This window comes from Euleptes europaea, chromosome 10 (genome assembly GCF_029931775.1).
Source record: "Euleptes europaea isolate rEulEur1 chromosome 10, rEulEur1.hap1, whole genome shotgun sequence".
NCBI classification, from domain to species: Eukaryota; Metazoa; Chordata; class Lepidosauria; order Squamata; family Sphaerodactylidae; genus Euleptes; species Euleptes europaea.
In genome coordinates this window covers 12,483,586-12,506,917 of record NC_079321.1, presented here as the reverse complement: position 1 = coordinate 12,506,917, position 23,332 = coordinate 12,483,586, and the positions used below count along the sequence as shown (strand labels likewise).

The window sequence follows — 23,332 nt, the reverse complement described above, 5'->3', positions numbered from 1 at the left end:
AAAGCAACGGAAACTGGTAATCTAATTACTAGTTTGGAATTTTAAAAAATTAATGTAGTTATTTTCTCAAGAAGATCTGATTTCAGGAAAAAAAATACAGTGCAGATTTTTTAAAATGACTCACCTGGACAGTTTAGAAATTATTTTAAATGCATTACAGCCAAGTGCATGGAATAATGTAAATCACGTGGAGCTCTAAAGTACACCTTTGAGTATGTGGCTGAATTCTGTGTCCTTTCAGAGCCTGATAATTTATGTGCTTCTAGATTAATTTTTGAATTGTTGAAATTCATAAAACCAGGCTGGAGTTTGGATAGCTAGCTTTTTTTTCTGCTTCCTTGCTCTTTAAAAACCAGCTGCTGAACACTTCTGTGTCTTCGATGTATGTATTTATTAGTCTGTGATTCAATTTTTAACATGCTACTTTTTATTCTGTTTTTAAAATACTTGTCTTCGCTTCCCATTAACACCATTGTGATGTTACCTGTTTTTTTTTACCATTGTAAACTGGAAACAAAAAGATATTTGTAAGCTAACACATTTTAGATTTTAATGTAAAAACAACCAGCAGAAGTAGACGGTTTGTGTTTCACAGGAACTCTGGAGTACCACAGTAATATATTACCAGTGGTGTGGCAACTTCAGAACACTTGTTCATTTGTGAGGAAATACGCTGCCTTGCCAAAAACAACCCAATAGTGCACAAACTCCACAGGCGTTAAGGAAGGGAGAGGCTATTCTGAGGAACAAGAGTTTTTTACACAGTTTGTGTGTGCAGTTCAGAGTTTAACTTGTTTCCCACCCAAACATCCTCCTGTGATTTTTTTTTTTACACACGTGAATATAAAATTCTACCCAGATTATTCTGAAACTTGTTTTTGTTTGATCAATCCTGGTTTCCCGTACTGACTATATGTTTTAGGATAAGGATAAGATCTCCAATCCGAATGCACATTTGTACAAGCCCAGATTGCTGAAGGACCGCAGCACTTCGTCCTCTGACGAAGCCCCCTGCCGATGGCTCCCGCTGCTTGTACGACTGGTGATGTAGAGGCTCATCCTAACATGCTGCGGTGTAGCGAGCTGCTCTGAAGCCAGCAATCCTTCCGAAGACCTCTCCAAAAGTCTAACCTCCCCCCTGATTTAATGCTCCTCCATCTGGTAAGAACACAACAGGGTGCCTCAAGCACAGGAGGCACAGAACCTGATAAGTCATAAGGCTGATACCACATTTAAAACAGCTTCCCTGGGCGAGCCGTTCTAGAGGTATTAGATGTAAATAAGAAATACTGCAGATAAGTTGTTTATGTAAATAATTCCTGTGTTGTGTTTTTTTTTAAAAAAAGGCATTCATAACCATCATAGTAGGACATTGGGGCCTGATCTTGTCAGCGAAGCATGTCTTGCAGGTTCTGTAGTTCCACTCATCTGCTTCCGGCTAACGAACGCTTACATGGTTTTGCTAAACCAGTGCCAGACATCAAAGTCGTACTAGTCATATATCACGTATATATCTCGGCCTCTGCGTGATGTGATGTGGAAGGTAATCACATCAGCTAAAAATGTGTCTTTAAAGGTGTGTGTGACTATATGTAGTAGATTTAGTGGTAACTAGTTCCTCACCTCAGGATATTGTCAGGGCACTCCCGCCTTCATAGTGGCGTAGCAGTAGATGCAAAAACGATATGAGGTGGTTGTGCATGCCAAGGGGAGCCCCGTGCTGTTCAGTGGCATCCAGCTTTGTTAATGGGGGGGAGTGTGTGTATGTTTTTAAAACACTAGGACTAAAAGGCATGATAGTGATATGTTAATAATAGAATAAATCAGAATTAATAGAATAAATCCGAATTTTATTATATGAAAACAAATAATATATATGATATTTTAAAACATTAAGGGGCAACTTCTTGCAGTCCTGCGGTTTGAATGTAACAGGAGATAAACATATTCATATGCTTAAAGTAGGTCACATTTGTATTTCCGCTCTAGCATTTTCCGGTCCAGTGGATCAGGGCCATATTGTGGACAACCATGAAGTCAACTAGGTTGCAAACAGGATGGTCCGCTCTTGAAACCGGACATTCCAGTAGCTGGGCGGGTCCTAGCAGCAAGTCTCTCTGAGGGTGCTTTCACACACACTGAATAATTCACTTTCGATTCACTTTCAGCGCACTTTAACGATTGTCTGCAACTGGGTTTTGCCATTTCACACAGTAAAATCCAGCTGCAAAAGTGCATTGAAAGTGGATTGGAAGTGCATTATTTGGCATGTGTGAAAACGGTCTTACTCACAACACAGATCCCGGAGGTTGCATAAGGATAGAGCAGGCGGGGTGGAGCCTAGAAGGTTTTTACAGGCCTGTGGGCTGAAAAAAAAAAGAATCTACTGAAGGGGAAAAAGAGTCATCCAGAAAGAGCATCCCCGCCCCCCAAAACCCCCACAAGCCCCAAAATCTAACAGCAAGAAAATCTGGCCAGCTCATTTGTTTCTTCTGATTGATTGGCAACCCTAATTGTGCACCTTCAAAATGTTGGTTTAAAAGAAAGAATCTATAATATATTGTAAAGTCTTCATACGTATGTCCACTTCATAGCTTGAAAAAAAAAACCCTGCTTTTCAATTGTCTCTGCTTCTTCAAAAGTGTGCTGTATATGTTTCTTACAACCAGGGCCATTGCAAACTTAATACAACCGGAGCTGGATTTTGCAGCAGTCATTTCTGTGAAGGCGTGGTGGTACGTGTGTGAATTCTATTAGTGTGCACAGTACACTTCCTTGACTAGTAAAGGACTAGAGACTAAGCACCAGAAATAAAAGAATACGCTGGCGAGGGAGAGGTGTGGTGGAAAGTTTCTTGATCAGATAACTACCTAACACCATCACAAATTGGTCAGGATCCTGGCACTATACCCAGTTTGCATTTTTCTATCCTTTGTGACCAGCAGGGCAACAACTCTGTACCAAACTCTAAAGAATGAGTGCTTTCGCATGCCAGGTAGGAAGGGCAGGGCTGCTTTTTCCTTCTCCTCCCAACTCAGCCAGCCCATTTCCTCACAGAGCAAAGACTGGAGTACTGGAAATACGTGGTTGATGTTGCCACATAACTGTGACGCAGTTATTTTTATTTTGTAATATGAGGAAAGTTTGTCTCTCTGCAGTTGAAGCACAATCCGCTGTGGAAAATCTGGTATCTTTTAGGAATGGGGTGGGGGGAGGATATATTGCGATGGGAACTCAAATACTTAAGTGAGTCCACAAATAAAATGGACACAAACATCGTTGGTGTCTGGGTGTTGTGTTTATTCGAAACGCACGGGGAAGGCATTCTCAATTTCGAGGCATTTGAAGCAGTTATAATACTCAAGTGCGGTATTATTTTGGAAGGCATTCAGTAGCTTCATCCTCGAACTTAGACTGTTTCTGCTGTCCAAATGAGTAAGTGGGCTTTCAGACATGCATTAAGCCACTTCACTTAGCTTTACAGTATAATGCATCTCACTCTGTAAAACCCGACAGGAGACGTAAAATATACGGCTCCTACAATGAAGTGCTCTGGCCATATTTAAAGCAATAAATAAAAAAGAACTTTGATCTTTCTGCATAAAAATCTCTTAATGTGATAGCCTACATCATAACTTGTCAATAAAGTTATACCTCCCCTCTTCTGCTCCAGAGTGTGTTCTTGAGTTTCCTCTTTGGCTTGCTGGCAGGCAGCTAGCTAGCTTGGCGAAGGTGTGGCTCAGCTTAAAGATGATTTGAAAGCTGAAACCACTGGCCTTCATGTGTAAAGAGCCAGCGTGGTGTACTGGTTAAGAGAGGTGGTTTGGAGTGGTGGACTCAGATCTGGAGAACTGGGTTTGATTCCCCACTCCTACACATGAAGCCAGCTGGGTGACCTTGGGCTAGTCACAGCTCTGATAGAGCTCTCTCAGCCCCACCTACCTCACAGGATGTGTTGTGGGGAAGGAGAGAGAAGGTGATTGGGAACCGGTTTGATTCTGCCTTAAGTGGTAGAGAAAGTCGGCATATAAAAACTTAACTCTTCTTCTAATGCTGCTTGATTGGATACTGTGCACACTGACTGGCCCACCAACGTTTCAGGCCAGAGGTCTTTTTAAGGGAGTCCAACTTTCCTCCACCACTGAGCTGTTCCCCCTTCCTCAACAGCACCATTTTACAGATTTTTAGACGTGTGGGTTGAAGTGGTTGGTTTGTGTTTGTGTTCAGAAAGACAGCGGTCGTAAGTTACAGGATACCAGGCCCTGAAATCTATACTCTATAACTTGGCTTGGGCTTTAAAATCTGCATGCTGGGGAAAAAAATGAATGTCAACAGTGAAAGGGTGCGTGTGCTTTTGTAAGTGAGCAGAGCAAGAGAGGCACTCTGTCTTCTGATCCTCCAGGCGAAGATCACTGTACCATGCGTCACAGCCAGCTCTGCCTCTGGCTAAACGCTGCTCTAAAAGGGTGTTAAAGCACTTGCCATATTTGTAGGAATATACGTAAATGACTTCAATAGTTGCTAATGTTCCTGTAGATCTGGCATATAGGAGATACACCCGGCCACACGCTCAACATTAGTATTGTAGCTCACAATCTTACATGTTTTACTTGAACACAAACAAACTCAGAATTGTGTCAAGGGTGTACCCAATACCTACCAGGCCAAAGTGCGAATACACCCAGTATTAAAAGTGAAAAAACCCTGCAAACAGTGCACCCTATGTTATGTTAGCACTTTCCACTCATTCCAAAGGAAAACCTATTTCAGGTTTGCTTGTTTTTCAGTATTTCTCCAAGTTTCGCAGTCTCATGCTATCGAGTAAAATTTTAGTGGTTTTCACACAGGGATAGGCTTGTATGGCTTCCCAGCTGCTGATGTAGCCACTGGAACAGGGCTTGTGCATGGCAGGTTTCCCTGTCCCACCCCCAGAAACAACCATTCCTCCTTCATGGGCCAAAAGTTTTTATAGTTAGATTGCAATATGTGTAAAGTCCCCTGACAATTGAATATAGTTAGATTGCTGTAACATTATAGCAATATGTATAAAGTCCCCTGATGGACTCAAGAGATGGTACCTGGGAGACCATGATTAGCCCAACTGCAGATGCAGCCTAAGTCCAGGCAGAGAGCTGATCAGGACAAGCAAATATGAAGCTGTCGATTTAGAGTCTAGGAGGGGAGGAGTCCGGACAAGAGGTTCAGTAGGACAAGAGGCTATACTCTGCCCTGGTTTGCGGCAATTCTTCAGAGCCCTCTAGGCAAGGCACAACTGCACAAAAGATCTCTTTCAAGGACCTAGCAGGATGTAACAGTGGCAACACAGGCCAGCAGCCACGAAAATCAAGGAAATACGCATTCTTATGTTGACCACAGTCTGGTAAGGAAACCTCTACTTTGCTGCTTAACCAAAAGCGGCCTCTTCAAGATAAATAGCGCTAAAGCTGGCTTCCACTGCCAGAGAGGAAGGCCTGCAGTGTCCCAAGACTCAGCTATGCCCGATGCGGGAACCCTCTCTTGGCCAAGAGGCATTACAACGGTCACATGGACTATTCATAATGGGTTGATAATTATTATTTTTTTGTTTTACAAGAGTGCTGCTGGGAAGTGTAAAATACCTACAAAATTAACTACAGCCAAAAACTTTCTTGCAATCAGATAAAACATAAAGATGACCAAAAACTTCTCAAATGAAGAAACATCAGCTGTTATATTCACGACACGTTTCCAAACTTTTTGCAAATGTTTTAATACTACAAATGTTACCTGATAAAATCTGTAGCATCCTGTCAGAAAAATGTCAGAATAATAAAAAGCATATTGTACCCTGTTGAGGGAATAAATAAACTAACACTTTTGTGTTTGTGTGTATGTTCATCTCCAGAAATACAAAAGAGACAGTCCAAAATAATTTCTTCCCATAAAAATGACTGCTTTGGTGGGTTCAAAAGGTCATTGTTCTATATAGCGACCTCTGTTAATACACAATTTTCCAGTGAGTTGGTTGCTCACAAGTTTTCTCTTCATCTCCACAAAACCTGTTGTAAGTAGTTTTAGGGTCAAAACCTAGGATCTCTCTTTCCTCATGAATGCGGAAGGAAAATGTTGAGACCGAAGTCCCTATAAAATATCTGTAAAAGAATTCAAAAGAAAATAAATGAGGGAAGAAAAAAAAAGTTCCAGGACCTATTTACGATTTTGACACCCCCTTGTTTAGGATGAATGTTGATATCAGCAGTCTCTGGATGTGACTTTCCCCATAATGGTCACAGGGGCATCCCATGTTAAGTCCTGTTGCACCAGAAGGGGAGATACTCTTGCGTGTGGGCATCTGTGTGAACAGCCAGGCACATGGATAAAGGTTTCAGTGTAGTCAGACCACTTGATAAGAAAAAGATTTTATTAATCAGCATAGATCCTACCAAGAGCCAATACTACATGGGGATTGATCAGAACACAGCTAACGATATAGCAGCACACTAGAAATAAACCAAAAAGGGAATAACTGGCTAACCTAGACAGCCAGCGTGGTGTAGTGGTTAAGAGCGGTGGTTTGGAGCAGTGGAGTCTGATCTGGAGAACCGGGTTTGATTCCCCACTCCTCCACAGGAGCAGTGGAGGCTAAGCTGGTGAATTGGATTTGTTTCCCCACTCCTACACACGAAGCCAGCTGGGTGACCTTGGGCAAGTTACAGTTGTTAGAGCTCTCTCAGCCTCACCAACCTCACAAGGTGTCTGTTGTGGGGAAGGGAAGGGGATTGTAAGCCGGTTTGAGTCTCTTAAGTGGTAGAGAAAGTCAGCATATAAAAACCAACTCCTCTTCTTTGCTGGACCTCAACACTCCTGAGGAATGGGCTGAAAGGTGGCAAAAACGTAACAAAGGCTGCAACCTTGGCACAGCTTATTTCCTCCCTGTCCTTTGGTGTGCTTTGCGGAGCAGCAGACCATTTTAACTCCTTGGTTCCCAACTGAGAGGAACTCTTTGGGATCAATCATAAGCCGGGGGGGGGGTGACTCCCCAGGTTCCCATCAAACCCATGTTATCCAATCCCCCAGGTCTTGCACAACTGTTTTTTAGAGCTCTGGACTGGAATAGTAAAACCTAGCTGCCCTGCCCTGCCTCTCTGCCCCCAGCTCAGCCAAATGGTGAGAGGTTTCCTCCAGTTCTCCCCCACCTATCACCATACCTTCAATTAGTTCCCTTTCTGGATGCTACTCAAGAGTTTATGGCAGGGTTCACAAGAGACGTGTGTATCACATCTCTCTCAGGGTAAAAAGTCTCCCATTCATTACAGCTCCTACTGGGAAAAACGGTACACGATATGCAAATAATCCAACGGCCCTACATGGCCCAAGCAAACAAAGGAAAGGAGAGAGAAAGAGAACGATCTCCACTGGAACTTAAACATAATAATTCTGGTCATATCTGTTGGAGCCATTTCTGGTAGTGATGTCAACGTGTCCACAGTGACGCATTGACATGGCTTCCAGGCTCACTGGGAATGGCATAAGTGTGTCTGGATGTCACCCGGTCTCACAGAATCATCAAGTTGGAAGGGGCATACAGGCCATCTAGTCTAACCCCCTGCTCAATGCAGGATCAGCCTAGAGCATCCCTGACAAGGGCTTGTCCAGCCTTTGCTTAAAGACTGCCAGTGAGGGGGAGCTCACCAATTCCCTAGGTAGCTGACTCCACTGTCAAACAACTCTTACTGTAAAAAAACCCAAAAACTAATATCCAGCCAGTACCTTTCCTCCAGCAATTTAAACCCATTATTGTGAGTCCTATCCTCTGCTGCCAACAGGAACAGCTCCCTGCCCTCCTCTAAGTGACAGCCCTTCAAATACTTGAAGAGAGCAATCATGTCCCCATTCAACCTCCTCTTCTCTAGACTAACCATTCCCAACTGCCTCAGCCCTTCCTCGTAGGGCTTGGTTTCCAGACCCCTGATCATCCTCGTCGCTCTCCTCTGCACCCACTCCATTCTGTCCACATCCTTTTTGAAGTGAGGCCTCCAGAACTGCACACAGTACTCCAGGTGCGGCCTGACCAATGCAGTATACAGAGGAACTATGACATCGTGTGATTTGGATTTTATGCCTCTGTTGATGTACCCCAATATCGCATTAGCTTTTTCTGTCGCTGCATCACACTGGCTGCTCATAAACGTACGGTCCACCAGTACCCCAACATCTTGCTCACGCACACTGCTACCCAGAAGTGTATCCCCCATCCAGTATGCATGTCCCTCATTTCTGTTACCCAGATATAGAACTCAGCATTTATCCTTGCTGAATTGCCTCCTGTTCACACCCACCCACTTTTCTCCTAACATTCCCCTCCCTGCCAGCCAGCTGAGCAGCAGCAGAGAAGGGCTTGCTGGGGCAGGGGATCCCCTGCTCCCAGTAGGGGGCTGGCAAGCCTACGTTCCAACCAGAGCAAGGATAGAAGAGCCCTCCCCAAGGCCATCAACTGCAAGCTCTCAATCCTTGCAGTTGAGACATGGAGGGGAGTTCTTGTCTGTGAGGCCTTTGCTGAAAACAGCAAAGGATGAAGGCCTGCTATCTTCCCGAGAAGGGAAAAGGCTGTGATTTTTTTTAATGGAGTCGTCTCTCTCTGCTAAGAGTGAGGCCTACAACCTGCTTTCTGCTAGCCAAACAAAGACAGACTGGGGATCGCTGAGGGGAGCCCCTCCTTTTGGGGTCACCAGAAGCCTAATGGCCCAGACCGTGACCAGAGGAGGCCTTCCCAGAAGTACAGACTGCCAGCACCCTACCACTGGAGAAAGGGAAACCTCTCGACAAAGCTCTTGTGAAGGTTCCGACAGAGACGGGGGCGTCCCTAACCAAGGCCTTATCAATGCTATGAGAGAATCTTGGTCTCAGTAGCCTCCTTGAGTGGTGCTCTGTTGTGGTGGGGCAGGGGAATGGGGCACCCTCCCTCACATACCAAGAGAAAATCTGTTTCCGTTAATGAATCGCTGTCCCTGCGGCAGAATAAATAGTTTTCGGTTGTGTTAAATACAAAACCGTTCCTCCTTATTCTGATCCTGGGGGGAGACGTGCACACCTGGTGGCTGCTCTAATAAAAGCAATTGCAGTTACCTGGCGTGGGCGCATATCCACTGGTCAATGACTGCGATTCCTCCATCCCTGTAGAGTTCCACCTCTTCCCAAGAAGGCTCAAATCGCACCATCCCTGGAAGCAGGCCTTTCAGCTCTTCAATCTCTGCAAAGGATACAAGGTGGCTGTCCCATTAAAGCTCTCCACTGATCGACGAGAGCAAAGGAAATGACAGTAGCCCTGGCAAGGTGACAACCAGAAACAATAAAAGGGTGTCAGAAGTGGACTGGGCAGGGGGCTCTCCTCCAGCCAGGGTGACCTGAGATCCAGGGCCTAGAGAGCATGGGGCCGTTTACAACCAGGAACATGCTGTAGCCATGATGACCAGGCAATGGACAGAGTGCATGGTGGAAAGGAATGGGTGCTCATCAGTGAAAGACAACCAAACCTGCCCACTTGTTAGGCCCTTCAGATGTGGTCCTGATCTGCATGCTCCCATTTCCTGAGGTGAGAGGGGTGGTTATGAGAGACAGAATAAAAGGAAAGTCCAGTGGCACCTTAAACACTGACAACATTTAAGGTGCCACTGGACTTTTGTTTGATTTTCCTGCAACAGACTAATAACTCGGCTATCCCTTTGTAAGTCATTACAAGAGACAGAGCCTTTTTCTCTGGGTGGGGTGGTGGTGATGCTTCCTCTGTGATATTCCTGCCCTGGACTTGGTGCTTTCTCTTTTGAGATGCAGGTGCCCAGAGAAGACAGCCAGCATGGTGTAGTGGTTAAGAGCAGTGGACTAATCTGGAGAACCGGGTTTGATTCTCCACTCCTCCACATGAGTGGTGGACTCTAATCTGGTGAACTGGATTGGTTTCCCCACTCCTATACATGAAGCTTGCTGGGTGACCTCGGGCTAGTCACAGTTCTTTCCAAACTCTCTCAGCCTCACCTACATCACAAGGTGACTGCTGTGGGGAGAGGAAGGGGATTGTAAGCCTGTTTGATTCTCCTTAAAAGGTAAACTGGCATATAAAAACCTTCTTCTTCTACCAGGCATTTGGCGACAGAGAAATGATAGGCTCCCAACTCCCCCTCCCAGATATTTGTTGTATTTTCAAACCTTAGTCTATTGCTGCTGTTTAGTTCTATTGTTCTTTGCTTAACCGATCTGGCTATCTTAACTGATTTTACGGTATTTCTGTTTGCATTATGTGAGTCACCTCAAGAAACTGGTAGCGAGAGCTGGCACAAAATAAAACTGTCCTCAACAAACAAAAGCCTGCTGGGCTCGTCAATCTGCCTCCTGCTTCTCTGGTTGCAGCCAGGCCTGGGCCTTTCAAAAGCAACCTGGACAACATATCTTTGTTTTGTTCACCACTGTTGTGATGTTCTGGTAGAGATTCTTGCTATTCACAAATTCATATATGCTAACGGAACAGTCAGGCTCAGTTTCGAGCAAAGCAAAATATTAAGTTGGCTTGAAAAGACCGCCTACCATCTGTGACTGCATCTGTAGCTACGAACACTTTCTCGAGTTTATGCAGCTTCATCAGGCTGGTGATTTTCTTAACTGCTCCCTGGATGCCCGGCACATCCTTTCTGTGACCCCAGATGAAGTCTTTGCGCCTGAGATGAACTCCCAGGTACGGGCCGCCGATGGCTGTGCCCAGTTTTACCTAAGCACAGAAGAACCAGCACATGCTGAAACTGAAATAAAACGGCATTGGTTCAGTGGGAAGAGATCTCTCCTTGCGAACACACAGTACCCAGTAGGGCTGAAGGACGGTTCTAATCTACTGGGCAAAAGCGTATTTAGCTGGACTCTGTGTGACTTTTTGTAACTTGTCAACCTATTTGTACGTTTAACTACCTTTGTACAAAACATTAATCGGTAAAATACAAGCAGGTTTCTTTCAGGTAATTTTGTTTACACCATACAAATATATATTTTAACTGCTTCCTTCAAAATGATTTCCTACACAGTAATCAGGTCTTTTAAGTAGGGGGAGGGAGGTGCGACCTGGTAGCATATGCAAATGCTCAGGGCCTATGATATTATGGAAGAGATAACTGACAGCAAGTTCCCAGTGAACATGCAAAGCATGTGCTTTGTCACTAAGATACACACATCAGATACTGCAGTTTACAGCACGGTTGTTCTGTTTAAGCAGCGGCTGAACAAACACTTTTCAAGGATGCTCTAGGCCAGAGGCTCCCAAATTGTGCTCTGTGGAGTTCTTGGTGCTCCACAAAAAATCTCCTAGGGCTCCATGAAGAGATTGGAAAGAAAAGTACTACTGTCATTTGGTTTAGTATATAGGTGCTAGGTGAAAATTAGTGCTCCGTGACGAATTTCTCTCCTGAAAAGTGCTCCATGACTCAAAACGTTTGGGAACCTCTGCTCTAGGCTGATCCTGCATTGAGCAGGGGGGTTGGACTAGATGACCTGTACGGCCCCATCCAACTCTATGATGCTATGACATGAAGTGATGCAAAAACAATTACTTGAGCGAAGCAGATGAGAAGTTTATTTCCTGCCTCACACTTTAAAACTCATTCCCATCGGAGAAGCCTCACACGGAGCCAAAACGACTCCAGCCCGCAAGCGGGAGGGCAATCCAAGCAAAGAGAACCGAATTGCCCATTTTACCTTCATCTTTGTCCAGTCTTCGGCGTACTGCGTCCTGTCCTTCTCATCGGTGGAATTAAGATATTTTTCTCTACACAGGTCTCCCACCACACGCAAGTGCTTAGCAAATACCATGCTTCGACGAGACTGACAGGAAAAATGAAAATATTTCTGTCGATGAACCGATCAAAATGCCAAGAATTATTTTAGGAAGGACCCAGCGGTAGTTTCAAATGTGCACGGCTGGAGACTTCTAGGGAAGCACAGTCCCAGGAGCCATTTTGGCATTTGCCACTTGCTTGGAGTTTTAGCCACTTCTGTATTTATCCGACTCTTACGGGTACCTTAAAGATTAACAGTTTTAACAAAGCAAAAGCTTTTGCGGGCTAGACCCCATTTCGTCAGATGCACAAAGGGAAACTGTGAGGTTCCGCAAGATGCCCTTTTGTTTTGTCGCAAGGAACTAACCCTGCTACCTCACAGGAATGAGTTCACTGAGCATTTCCTGATATACTCTAGATTTGGGAGCCTTCTGGAATACACTGTAGGTCAAAGAACTGTTTCTCTACTAATGTTTTGAGATTGTGTCAAAAGGGAGGTTCCCCCCCCATGCAGGTTCTTGTATCTGCTGACAGAGGAGTGGACTGAAGCCAGGCGTGCCAATGTCAAACTATGGCAGAGGCCATAGTCTCAGATGCTGCAAATCGCCATAAATGACTAATTCCCATTGGAACAAAGTCTTTTGTGGAATTCCCAACCATCTGAAATGACAACTGCACTCAACGACAAGTCAGTGGGAGACCCCACTGCTGACCAGGAGGGAAATGTTGTCAAATCACCAGTGACAAAAATAGCTGTAGCAAATTCGTATTCAAACCAAATCAATAGTCTGGAAATACCCCTGGATAAATACTCACATCCCAATAGTCTTTGCCAGCATAGTGGTCATGTAGAAGGTTTTCTGCTCTGTCTAGCATCACTGACCTATCGGAAAAAGTAAAACATCTTCCTTTGCAAAATGATCACTGACTCTTGGGAAGTCAACCATTTCCCATGCAAAGCAAGGAGACAGGAAAACTGGGGAGAGTTTGACCATTTTTAAAGTACAACTGGATGGGGAGAATTAGAATAGATAGGTTTTCCCATATCCAGTACTGACTTCTCCTGATTGGACATCATACAAACGACACACTCGTTAACTGGAAGTGTATACCGTGCTTTACCTGCAAATTATCCTACCTGTTCTCCTGACAGTGGGTCAGACCACGGGGTGATCTCCTCTTTGCCAACTAAGTGGCAGGGTTGTTTTTTTTTCCCCAACAAGAAAGAACTAGTTGATACTAGATGAGGAGGCAATCTTTTTAGGACGAGGTAATCTTTTTAGGGTGCTGCCATAAGGAACCAAAACTGTGTGCATCTATGTTCAATATTCATGCACAGCAAGATGTCAGTAGATGATCAGCACCAGCAAAGTTAACTGACAAAGTAGAATCCTTGCTGGGTGGCCCATGTGAAAGGATTTCAACCCATAAGAAATGTAATATTTCCAAGGACATATTCATTCGTATTTATCATAATCCAAACTCATCATAATCAGAGATTACAAGATCTCCTTTCTATAGATCAGAAAGTGAACTTGCAAAAAGCCAAGATAAAAATTAGCAGATTGTGTCTTACCGAGCTGAAGTATTCAAAAGAAGAGGAGCTATGATGGAAGCGGAACCTTGGACAGATAAGCAGGACAGGTTAAGGCCTCGTGTTTCCTCATAGCCCCAGAACCATCCCCTACAAGTTGAAAATCATTAATCAGTTGTCATGCATAACTTGGTATTGTCTAAACAAAACACAATTTCCATTAGCAGTAAAGACAAAACATTGAGCCAGTGTGGAAGCAACTTTAGAGTTCCCACTGCGGAGAAAAGTGGGATTGATGTCACTTAAACATGGGTTCTTTACCCTGGCTTGGATGCTATCAGGAAGTGTGTCGTCCCCACCCCCACCCCCGTTTCCCCACCCCCATTTCCCCACAGCATCATGGTGCTTCTGAGCACCTCCTGGATTTTCCCTGTTGTTCCTGTGATTTTTCCCAAATTGGTTTTTCTGTAACATTTTGGGAAAGATTGGTGTAAAGCCGGGGTCAATCAGTAAGCAGATTACAAGATATGACAATGTCAAGAAGTTGAGGTCTCTCAATTTCTTGGATTGCATGATTTTTTGGTTCAGGCCTGGGAGGCCTATGAATTTTGTGTTATTGGGATTTTAGACCAGCAAAATAAGTTTCCTTTTGAAAACTGCTTCTGTGGAGGGAGTAAGCCCCAGCTGGTGCTAGTTAACCTTTCCCCTTTTTGGAATGCAAGGCCGTGCATTGCCATGGTAATTAAATGGTCAGCCATCATGACAATGTCCAGGTGCAGGTAGTTCTGCAGGCTTCCTCACCTGAACACATCTCTGAGTGAGTCAGCAATTCTGACCAAGCGATTAATTAACAGCTAAGTGCTTGCGTTTTCTCAATTGGCCTCTATGAGCTCATGCCACTGAGAAAATGAATATAAGGACAAACCAAACCTTGAGAAAACTATGCATGCTTTGGGGTACAGCAGGAGAGCTGTGCTGGCTGCATCACAACCCATTTGATTTTGGCCCTTGAGGGGGAAACTTTGGTCAAGCTGACCTGCTTGGAGAAACCTTTTGGACAACCTTTTGAAACTCTTGAATGCTGGAAGCATCTTTGGAACTTGGTAACTATAAACCTGATACAAGAAAGCCTCTTGTGTTCATTCCCCATGAGATCAAAAATGCAGTTGGGAAGGGATTATTGAATGGGAAAAAACCTGAACAACCCATGCAAGCACATCTGTTTAATGCAACAGGACTATCAGTGTAGTATGCAAATTTATCTATAAGCTTTGTCACTCTAGTATTGAACTCCCCTGCAGATCATTAAAGGATGTATCACCTATCTAGCAAGTTACCACCACCATTAATTATCACCAATTTTCAACTGCGTTGTACTTCACTGCACTGAGAGGGGCTACTGCAAGGTTCACTGATTAAGTAAGAAAAGAACTATTTAAATGCAATTACTATTTCAGGAAATTACCTGTAGTATTTATGTCTGTCCATTGAATATGTGGGCTGATCAAGGCATGGCCTTTCATCTATTTTCTCCTCCCAAGTCCCCTCTTTCCATCCTTCAGCGTAGTTTTGCAGCACGTATATCTGCTCAATAAAAGGTCCACCTGATTCTGTAGAACAATCAAACAAATGTTAGCACCCAGCTACAGCATTTATATATATAAATCTGATTTGATATCGTAAAAGTACAGCTAGTCGGTGTGGTATAACGATCAGAGCATTGGATTAAGGCTGGCAGACTCGAGTTCAAATATACATGCCACAAATTTCTGAGGGTAACCTGAACTGAAATCAAATACATCAATATTTCTAAACTAGTCCAAACTGTATAGGTAAAGACACTGGAAAGGTAGCTGCAAGAAAAAACACTGGAGTGCCAGTATTCTAAATGGGGTCATTGTACTTTCTGGAAACAATAATCTGGAGAGTGTTAAATTAAAGTTGCATACTATACATTAGGACTAATTTTCTAACAGTTAGAGCGGTTCCTCAGTGGGACAGGCTTCCTCGGGAGGTGGCAAGTGCTCCTTCCCTGGAGGTTTTTCGGTTAGATGGCCATCTATCAGCAATGCTGATTCTATGACCTTAAGCAGATGATGTGAAAGAGGGCAGCTTGGGCATCTTCTGGGCATTGAGTAGGGGTCACTGAGGGTGTGCGGTGAGTGGTAGTTGTGAATTTCCTGCATTGTTGAGGGAGTTGGACTAGATGACCCTGGTGGTCCCTTCCAACTCTTTCTATGATTCTATCTAAAATACATTAAGGAGTAGGGGTGGTATAGGAGTAGCGGTAGCTCTGATATCACTGATCTTTTCTTGTTGAGTTTGCCAGCTAACCGAGACTTCCAGCATTTTTCAACTGTCAATAAACTTTGTTTGCTTAGAGTTACTTTCATCTGGAACAGTTAACTGAAACAGTCACAAATAGTTAGATTAACTGCTTTTTAACAGAGGTTATGAGTTGAGATTTGCCTTATCTTGCTATATCAGTTATAACTCATATGCACATGCTGATTGGTTTATTTGCACTTAAGCAAATTCTCTCTCTCTCTCTCTCTCATTACATAGTGGTAGGTGTTGGACAAAGATGAGGGAAATTAAAGTATATATTTCTACTCTGCCAGGGAGCATACTCGGGTGATCTTTGGCTGGACCCACTCTCTCAGCCTACCCTAACTCACAGATAAAGATAAAATGAGGATGGGAGGAAAATGAACGCTGCTCTGAGCTTCTCAGAAAAAGAATGCGATAAACATAGTAGATTGGTTAATAAATTAAAATGTACTTCCTATTAAACATGTGTTGAGTTGCTTCTTCGTGGCCTTTTTGCATTTGACTAATTTTTCTTTATTGGCAGTCCTAACTGGAGATTTTAAATTGTAGTCTTCTATGTGGGTAAAGGGAAGATGACTGGGGAAGGCACTGGCAAACCACCCCGTAAACAAAGTCTGCCTAGTAAATGTTGGGATGTGATGTCACCCCATGGGTCAGGAATGACCCAGTGCCTGCACAGGGGACCTTTACCTTAAGGATTTTTATAATTGTTTTATTTACACTGTAAGCCGTCTTGAGTTCCACAAGAAGAAGAAGAAGAGTTGGTTTTTATATGCCGACTTTCTCTGCCACTTAAGGGAGAATCAAACCGGCTTTCAATCACCTTCCCTTCCCCTCCCCACAACAGACACCCTGTGAGGTGGGTGAGGCTGAGAGAGAATGACTTGCCCAAGGTCACCCAGCTGGCTTCGTGTGTAGGAGTGGGGAAACCAATCCAGATCAACCAGATTAGGAAAGAAAATTCCAAGGAAAGAAAAGGAAAGAAAATTCCAAGACCACGGTTACACAGCCCGGATAACCTACAAGAACCAACCAGATTAGCCTCCACCGCTCACATGGAGGAGTGGGGAATCAAACCCGGTTCTCCAGGTCAGACTCCACCGCTACAAACCACAGTTCTTAACCACTACATCATGCTGGCTCTCAAGGTAGAAAGGCGGCAAACAATTTAAAAATAAACAAATAAAACACTGTTCAACAAAATCTACGTCTTTATTCTTTTTACTGAGCTGCACTTTGAAAGTAGGGCAAGTAAATATCAGTAAAAGGGCTTGAAAGAAAATGGGCAATTTTATGTGCCCATACAAAAAAACCTGAAGTGAAATGCCCTCAAGATGTAACAACACAGATTATTTTATCGTATATTTTACCTGCAAGAAACTGCTCATACTCAATTACAGGTATGTTTTTATTGAGGCTTGGAACATCAAAAAATTCGAACCATGGAATTCGGACCTGATGTATATCAGGGCTCTGCCAGTGATAGAGACGTCCCCAGGGTGGTAAAACCAATACCCAAGCTTCGCTTTTTGACAAAGTCTTTATAAGAGAGGCAATTCGAATATAGACATCTCTACGAAGGTTGAAACCTTCAGGTGGATTTACATCATACAAAAGATACCTGGAAATAACAAAGGAAATAAAATTACTTGGCTTTGCAGATCTACAAACTTATTGATTTAAATTCAGCATACAAAGGTGGAGTCCAGCATTCATCAATGAACATGGGTTTAAAATGAATTAATTAAACCTATAGAATTCACAGGACCAGCAATGTTTTAATACGATTTAGCAATCTTGAATAGCTCTGTTGCAGAGGGGTAGCCATGTCTGTTGCGGCAAAATATAACAAAAGACTAGTGGCACCTTAAAGTCTAACAAAATTGATTCCTACATTAGCTTTATGAGTCAGACAAAATTGATTCCTAGATCAGCTTTATGAGTCAGACGCATCTCTGGAAGTGAGGTCTACACTTTGTTAGTCTTTAAGGTCCCACTAGACTTCTGATTTATTTCACTGCTTTTGGATCTGATTAAACGTGCACAAGATTCGGCTCTGTAATTTAAGATAAGCTTTGCACAGTATTGGTTATCAAAGTGAAAAGTACAGCATCTAAAAACACTGAACCCAGGTTTAGATGTCACCCCCAGTATTCAGAGGAAGAAGACCGAGAGCAAGTCTGGGTGCTTAATACCAGGACTGTAAGTGAACCCAGTACAGGGGGCTGTAGAGCATTTTTACTGCTTTCATGGCATAGAAGTTGAGGCAAGAACCTTACATTTCGGCACTTTTTGTCACACTGAAAAGTGGCCCAGGCCCCCTTTTGCAGGTGGGTCGCTACACCAGGAGGGAGGAGGAAGAAGAGGAACGGTGAGAGGCTTGAAGGCAAATTTGGGTTTGCGTCAGCAGTGTGTGTGAAACGGGCAAGAAATGCAACCTCTTGCTCTGGAAGGCTAATACATATGAAGCAAAAAACAAACAAACACAAAATATGAATATGCTCAGTGATAACTGCTGTTTCACGTTAGGGAGGGAGAAGCCAGCCAAGAGTTATCTTTGCCAGTTTCAGCGTAGAAGTGAATCATGACAAGTGCAGTAGGTGCGGTGGGTCCCACTTCCAAACAGACTGAGAACTTTAAAACAAAGGCTTCCAAACCCTTAAAACAAAAAAGAAAAAGAAAAAAGAAGGGCTTTTAATAACATGTACTCTCACAAGGGATCCACTTGTATTTGGGAGCTTTCGCACATCCTGAATAAAACACTTTCAATCCACTTTGCAGCTGGATTTTACTGTGCGAGTAAAATCCACTTGCAAACGATCGATTGAAGTGCATGAAAGCGGATTGAAAGTGCATTGTTCAGGATGTGTGAAAGCACCCTTTATCTCAGAAAGGGTGCGATTCAGAAACAGCATCTTGAACTAGACGGACTTACACGAAGCGGGGATGGAAGAGAGGATGGAGGCTAACCAGTTATTGTTATACAAAAAATCATTTCACACACACACACACACACACATCCTAAACCTGCCTGGACGGGCTATAAGGGAGCCGTGATTACCACGGCAGGAACCAGAAATTGTACCAAAGACTGTGGCCGTTTATGCCCAGGAGGTTTTGCCACTCTCTAGATTTTCTCCAGGTGAATTCTCAAAACTCTGCCCGGGGGTGGGGGCTGATTCTGGAGTTTTGAGAGTTCGGATGGGGAAAACGCGCATCTAGAGAGTGGCAACCCCAAGCAGTGCCGGATTTACATATAAGCTAAACAACCTATAGCTTAGGGCCCCCACTCTCTTGGGGGCCCCCAAAAAATTTACAGGGAAAAAAACCTGGATGTACATTTCCAAAATATAAAACAAATAAAATAAAACCGACATACAGCAACAGTGTTTCGTGTTGTGTAGGCTCCTATGATGTAAGTAATGGGCCCCGCCTGCTCCCTAAAATAAGTGTATTTCAGTTCAACAATTACTTTGATAAAATACCTATTTTGTTATGCGCAAATGGCTTTAGATACCTATTAGGTCCATAAATTACCATATAGCATATTTTCAACACACAAAAAACAGCGGCAATTTGTTGTTGGCCAAGGACAGCTGGACATATAAAGGGCCCCGTTGCCTTCGATAGCTTAGGGCCTCGTCGAACCTAAATCCGGCCCTGACCCTGTAACGCCCAGATATAAGGGCAGGTTTAGAACAACTATGTATTCATACGCACACACGCGGAAGCTTTGGGGAAGTCGGCATCCGGGAGCCACGAACCAAGAAATCATGCTCTCTGTGCCTGGTACGGCCTCTCACCAGTAGAGAGCTCTGAATTACCTTCATCTGCAGGAATGTGGTTTCTGGTTACGAAGATCACAAGACCTAGAACTTGCTTAGAGACAGCCTTCGGCCAATATCTATGGCTGTGCTAGTGAGAGTGAAGTGGACATTTAATGTGCATTGCTGCTTTTGTGTATCAATCTGCTTGCCAGCAGCCATGGGCCTGCCCCATGCGAATGCAAAAACGATCCTGACTTTCCTTTGTTTCCTCTGGGGAGTAACTCTGCCCATCTTCTTTGTGGGTTATTTCACCCCCAGGGTCTGCGTTTAGCTAAATAAAGAACTGTGGCTCTCTTTAGCCTCCTCCTAGTTGTCTTCGTTGGACTCTATAAGGCAACCGGGGCACCTTCAACCCCAAGGCGAAACCTGCCGCGCGCCAAGGGCCTGCCCCAGCTCCTAACCAAGAAGCCCGAACGTCGCCCGGGCAGAGCAACGGCCGCGGTCCTCAACGGCGCGGCGCGTGTCGGGCGGGGAGTCACGTGTGAACGCGGCTCCGGAGAGGGAGGGCGAGGGACGTTAGGCGGGGCTCAGGATGGAAAGGGCGTCCGCCCGCGCGCACAATACTGAGGGAGGGGAGGGGAGGGGAGGGGAGGCCGGCGGTTCTCTGCGCTGGCTCCGTCCCCGGGGCCCTTTCCCCGCATCGCCTCAGGCGATGCGGGGAAAGGGCCCCGGGGACGGAGCCAGCGCAGAGAACCGTTGGCCTCCCCTCCCTCCTCTGCCCCTCCCCCACCCCGGTTCCCTTCCCGCCTGAGGAAAGCCGTTGCTCAGCCGTTGCCTCAGGCCTCCTCGCTTCCCCCCCTCCTCTCCTCCTCTCCCGGGGACGGAGCCAGCGCAGAGAACCGCCGGCCTCCCCTCCCTCCCTCCCTCGCCCTTCCCCCACCCCGGCTCCCTTCCCGCCTGAGGGAGTGCAGCCGTTGCTCAGCCGTTGCCTCAGGCCTCCCCGCTTTCCCCCCCCCTCCTCACCGTCTGTGAGGCGCCGCCGAAGCAGCGGCGGGCAGCGAGGAGAAGGGGGCGCTGTGGCCCGCCCGGAAGGCCTCCCGGGGCGGCTGGGCGAGGGCGGCGACGCCGAGGAGGAGGAGGAGGCGGCCTCGGAGGCCTCCCGCCGCCATCTGCGAAGCTCCGGGCGAGGGGGAAGGCCGCAGCCCCGCGCCCCTCGCTCGGCCGGCCTCGACGCGGCGAGAACGCCCCCGCGGGCCTGCCATTGGCCAGCCGAGGAGCGGCGCCCCGGAGGGAAAGCGAGGCCCTGCGCGGCCTTCCCAGACGGGCGCGGCGAGTTTCGGGCGTTGTTTTTTTTTTTTTTTTTTTTTAAAGGCATTAAAAAAAGCAAAGAAATAAAGAAATGTCAGGCGCGGGAGAATGCCGTCCCCGGTCCGGAATAGCAGTGTTGCGTGTATGATGGCTGCCAGGATGTGGTGATGGCTGCCAGCTTGGAGGGCTTTAAGAGGGGAGTGGACATATTCATGGAGGAGAGGTATTCATGGCTACTAGTAAAAATGGATACTGGTCATGATGCAGACCGATTCCCTCCAGGATCAGAGGAGCATGCCTATTATTTTGGGTGCGGTGGAGCACAGGCAGGATGGTGCTGCTGCAGTCGTCTTGCTTGTGGGCTTCCTAGAGGCACCTGGTTGGCCACTGTGAACAGACTGCTGGACTTGATGGGCCTTGGTCTGATCCAGCATGGCTTTTCTTATGTTCTTAACTTGGAAGGCTTTAAGAGGGGAGTGGACATGTTCATGGAGGAAAGGGGTATTCATGGCTATTAGTTAAAATGGATACTAGTCGTGCTGCATACCTATTCTCTCTAGTATCAGAGGAGCATGCCTATTACATTGGGTGTGGTGGAACACAGGCAGGATGGTGCTGCTGCAGTCGTCTTGTTTGTGGCTTCCTAGAGGCACCTGGTTGGCCACTGTGTGAACAGACTGCTGGACTTTATGTTCTTATTTCTGGACATTTCAGAAGAAGAGTGGGTTTTTATATGCCGACTTTCTCTACCACTTAAGGAAGAATCAGACCGGCTTACAATCACCTTCCTCTCCCCATGACAGACACCGTGCGATGTGGGTTGGGCTGAGAGAGCTGTGACTAGCCCAAGGTCACCCAGCTGGCTTCATGTGGAGGAGTGGCGAAACAAATCCAGTTCACCAGATTAGCCTTGGCCGCTCATGAGGAGGAATGGGGTATCAAACCCGGATTCTCCAGCTCAGACTCCACTGCTCCAAATAGGGTTGCCAACCTCCAGGTACCAGCTGTAAACCTCCCGCTGTTACAACTGTTTTCCCGCCGATAGAGATCAGTTCACCTGGAGAAAATAGCCGCTTTGGCCATTGGACTCTATGGCATTGAAGTCCCTCCGCTCCCAAACCCTGCCCTCCTCAGGCTCCGCCCCAAAAACCTCCCACTGGTGGCGAAGACGGACCTGGCAACCCTAGCTCCAAACGACTGCTCTTAACCACTACACCATGCTGCCATATAGCAACTGTTTTTGGAAGGCTGTAGATGTAAAGCTAGAGAAAGACATTACTTTTCGTCACTACCAAAGTTACCTGCAGATGGCCAATGTGCCCAGGGGGCCATCTTCACTTTGGAAGACCGCACGGCACTCTTGCAATTAGGGATAATATTTCACACCTTGTCTACTGTCAGCAGCCACAGAAGTGCCAATGTATTTCATTTGCAAAAAGCATGTGCATTCGAGACATTTTTAAACTTATTCGGTTCAATAGATATTACATGGCGAAAGTTTGATGAGTCACTGCCCTAGTTAACAGTGTGGGGCAAAGCGTGTGTACAGAAGAGGTGGTCTAGGGAGCTGAGGGGAGAGAAGGTAAAAGCAGACTCAGGAGCACCTTTAGGAGACCAGAGATACTAAAGAAGTGCTGGCAGGAGGTACTCTGGGAAAAATGGACCAACAACTTGGCTCAATATAAGGAACTAGAACAGTAATATAACAGAACAGCTCAGGTCATAAGAACATAAAAAGGCCATGCTGGATCAGACCAAGGTCCATCAAGTCCAGCATCCTGTTCACACAGTGGCCAACCAGATGCCTCTAGGAAGCCCACAAACAAGACGACTGCAGCAGCACCACCCTGCCTGTGTTCCACAACACCTAATACAATAAGCATGCTCCTCTGATCCTGGAGAGAAGAGGTATGCATCATGACTAGCATCCATTTTGATTAGTAGCCATGGATAGCCCTCTCCTCTATGAACACGTCCACTCCCCTCTTCAAGCCTTCCAAGTTGGCAGCCATCACCACATCCCGGGGCAGGGAGTTCCACAATTTTACTATGTGTTGTGTGAAGAAATACTTCCTTTTATCAGTTTTGAATCTCTCACCCCCAGCTTCAGCAGATGACCCCGCGTTCTAGCAATATGAGAGGGAGAAAAGCTTCTCCCTGTAGACTTTCTCCGTACCATGCATACTTTTAAAGACCTCTATCATGTCTCCCCTTAACCGCCTTCTTTCCAAGCTAAACAGCCCTAAGCGTTTTAACTGCTCCTGATAGGGCAGTTGCTCTAGTTCTCTGATCATTTTGGTTGCTCTTTTCTGCACCTTCTCAAGCTCTGCAATATCCTTTTTTAGGAGTGATCAGGCCCACTTCTATAAGAGGAGAGAGGAATGTAGTTTATCTGACTGATTGGCTTTTGTAATCTACCTTGAGTCTCAATGAGAAAGGCTGGCTATAAATGAAAATGATAATGCTATATACTAACCTTGCGTGTGAAAGTAAACATCAACTAGGGTAAGGATTTCATGAATGGGGGTGGGGGCCTGTGGCCAACATGGTAGAAGGAAGCGGGCACAAGCCGGGCATGATAGAAGAACAAAGAGAAGAGG

General features: G+C 45.5%; 1 protein-coding gene across 1 annotated transcript; it reads right to left on the bottom strand.

The window, feature by feature from the left end:
• Positions 1-5,977: 5,977 nt before the first annotated feature.
• POFUT2 (protein O-fucosyltransferase 2) lies at positions 5,978-22,064 on the bottom strand. The gene is made up of 9 exons (XM_056856851.1): positions 22,034-22,064; positions 17,028-17,327; positions 14,792-14,936; positions 13,369-13,476; positions 12,609-12,675; positions 11,713-11,838; positions 10,558-10,738; positions 9,106-9,229; positions 5,978-6,131 (listed from the first exon to the last, which is right to left on the bottom strand). Exons 1-9 carry the CDS (start codon positions 22,062-22,064, stop codon positions 5,978-5,980), a joined length of 1,236 nt encoding a protein of 411 aa, XP_056712829.1.
• Positions 22,065-23,332: the final 1,268 nt, after the last annotated feature.